General features: G+C 39.1%; 1 protein-coding gene across 1 annotated transcript in view; it reads left to right on the forward strand.

Moving 5' to 3' along the window:
- LOC143027505 (uncharacterized) overlaps positions 1–1,837 on the forward strand; it is a 1,872-nt gene extending 35 nt beyond the window's left edge. Inside the window, exons 1-2 of the mRNA XM_076188793.1 lie at positions 1–604; positions 1,600–1,837. The exon at positions 1–604 is cut by the window's left edge and continues 35 nt beyond it. Of these exons, the coding sequence (XP_076044908.1) occupies positions 1–604; positions 1,600–1,662 (667 nt within the window). The 3' untranslated portion in view covers positions 1,663–1,837. The remainder of the gene's footprint in view (positions 605–1,599) is intronic.
- Positions 1,838–2,327: the final 490 nt, after the last annotated feature.

Below are 2,327 nucleotides of genomic sequence, written 5' to 3' on the forward strand. Positions count from 1 at the left end.
GTGCCCGGATTCATTCTGCTACATTTGTGGTGCATTGACAGCTCCAAAGCAAAGAAGGAACATTAGTGAATTTGTGAAGAGAGCTTACTTTTGCTACTTTAAAGTGAAAATTGGAGATCAAGACAAACCATGGGCACCGCATAAGGTATCTCATTCCTGCGAAGAAAACTTGCGTCAATGGACTAAAGGAAAAGACAAAATAACATTCGGTATTCCGATGATATGGCGTGAGCCACGGGACCATGTCACAGACTGTTACTTTTGCGTGACTCGTGTTGCTGGTTTCACTAGTAAAACTCGTCATCTTATCACATACCCTAGTCTAGATTCAGCAATCAGGCCTGTGCCCCATTCAGATGATGTTCCAAAGCCTATCTTCACTCAACTTGCTTCTGTTGAATCTGACAGTGAATGTGACACTGAGGTCACAGAGGAGTCAACTAACAGAAATGACTTAGATTTTGCAGGCAAATCAACAGAACCGGAAACATTTAGCCAAGCAGAACTCAATGACTTAGTTCGAGATCTGGGTCTGTCTAAAAATCTGTCAGAATTGTTGGCTTCACGGTTAAAAGATGAAAACTTGCTGAAAATAGACACAAAGGTAACATTCTTTCGCAACAGAGAAAAGAACCTCTTACAGTTCTTTGATTCTAAATTTGACTTCGTCTACTGTTGTGATATTCCTGGATTAGTCACCGCGATGGGAGCTCCAGGTTATGATCCGAAAGAGTGGCGCCTCTTTATAGATAGCTCTAAGCGGAGTCTGAAGTGTGTTTTATTACATATAGGCAACATCTTTGGCGCAATACCCATAGGACACTCAGTACACCTGAAAGAAAAATATGAACACATCAAAACGGTTTTGGAGCTACTCAAATATGAAGAACACAAATGGATCATCTGTGTTGATCTAAAAATGGTCAATTTTTTGCTAGGACAGCAAGGTGGGTAAATACAAAATTTCCTTGCTTTATCTGCCTCTGGGACAGCAGAGCCAAAGACAGACACTGGATTCAGAAGGAATGGCCAGTTAGGGAAAGCCTCAATGTTGGGAAAAAGAACATCATTTATGAACCCCAAGTGGAAAGTGAAAAAATTGTTTTCCCGCCCCTTCACATCAAGCTGGGCCTTATGAAACAGTTTGTCAAGGCGCTCGATAATGACAGTGACTGTTTTAAGTATCTGTGTGAAGTGTTCCCTGGTTTAACGCTAGAAAAACTCAAAGCAGGTATTTTCGACGGCCCTCAAATTAGGACGCTGATTAAAGACCAAGCCTTCACTCAATCCATGACTGATGTTGAGAAAAATGCATGGGGAGCATTCGTTTCTGTTGTAGGGAACTTTCTTGGAAACAGGAAATCAAAGGACTATAAAGAGCTCGTTGAATCTTTGATGGAAATTTTTCATGTGTTAGGTTGCAACATGAGCATTAAGATGCATTTCTTGAACAGTCATCTTGAACTGTTTCCGGCAAACTTAGGGGACGTGAGTGATGAGCAAGGTGAACGCTTTCACCAGGATATCAAAGTCATGGAAGACAGGTATCAAGGTCGCTGGGACATTCACATGATGGCAGACTATTGCTGAAGCATTCAGCGAGACTGCACTGAGAGGCGATATTCAAGACAGTCCATTAAACGCAAGTTTGTGCCTGAATAAATCTGGCATAGTTCACAAAAGCAACTGATGGATCCAAAATATGCTTGTCAAGGTAAATAAAAGTAATTAGAAATTAATTCTACGTGTTTGGTAATTCCTCTCTGTGTGCTGGTTTAGATTTTTAGCAGTAGTATATGGTAGTCTAACTATATAGAGTAGCAAATGGGAGGTAACTCACCGCAACAAAACTAGACCCGATAGAAAAAAAACCGGTGCCATATTTGAAATCAGTGACCTCAATTTACCCAGAAACAGGTCTCAAAATGTATGCAACTGACAAAAAGTTGAATTTTGTTCCCCAGTGTTATGTACCATTCTTATTGTATATATTCATGACATCTGACCTTTGTACTTTTCTGCTGAAGATGACCACAGTTGTGATCGAAATATAGAGATCGTCTGTTTCTTTTGCTTTGTTATTTCGACAATGGGTTATATTTAAAACATTCATATATATATATATATATATATATATATATATATATATATATATATATATATTGCAGAAACCACAGGGAAAATAAAATCGGAATACTAAACGTCTTCGTCTATTACGACATCCTCAGGTACTCTGATGATGCAGTAATAGATGAAAACGTTTAATATTCCGACATTATTTTCCCTGTGGTTTCTGCAATATCATCTAGTCACGCGTTGTTGTGATT

The sequence above is a fragment of the Oratosquilla oratoria genome, chromosome 8, assembly GCF_046742065.1.
Source record: "Oratosquilla oratoria isolate Oo_2021 chromosome 8, ASM4674206v1, whole genome shotgun sequence".
Lineage (NCBI taxonomy): Eukaryota > Metazoa > Arthropoda > Malacostraca > Stomatopoda > Squillidae > Oratosquilla > Oratosquilla oratoria.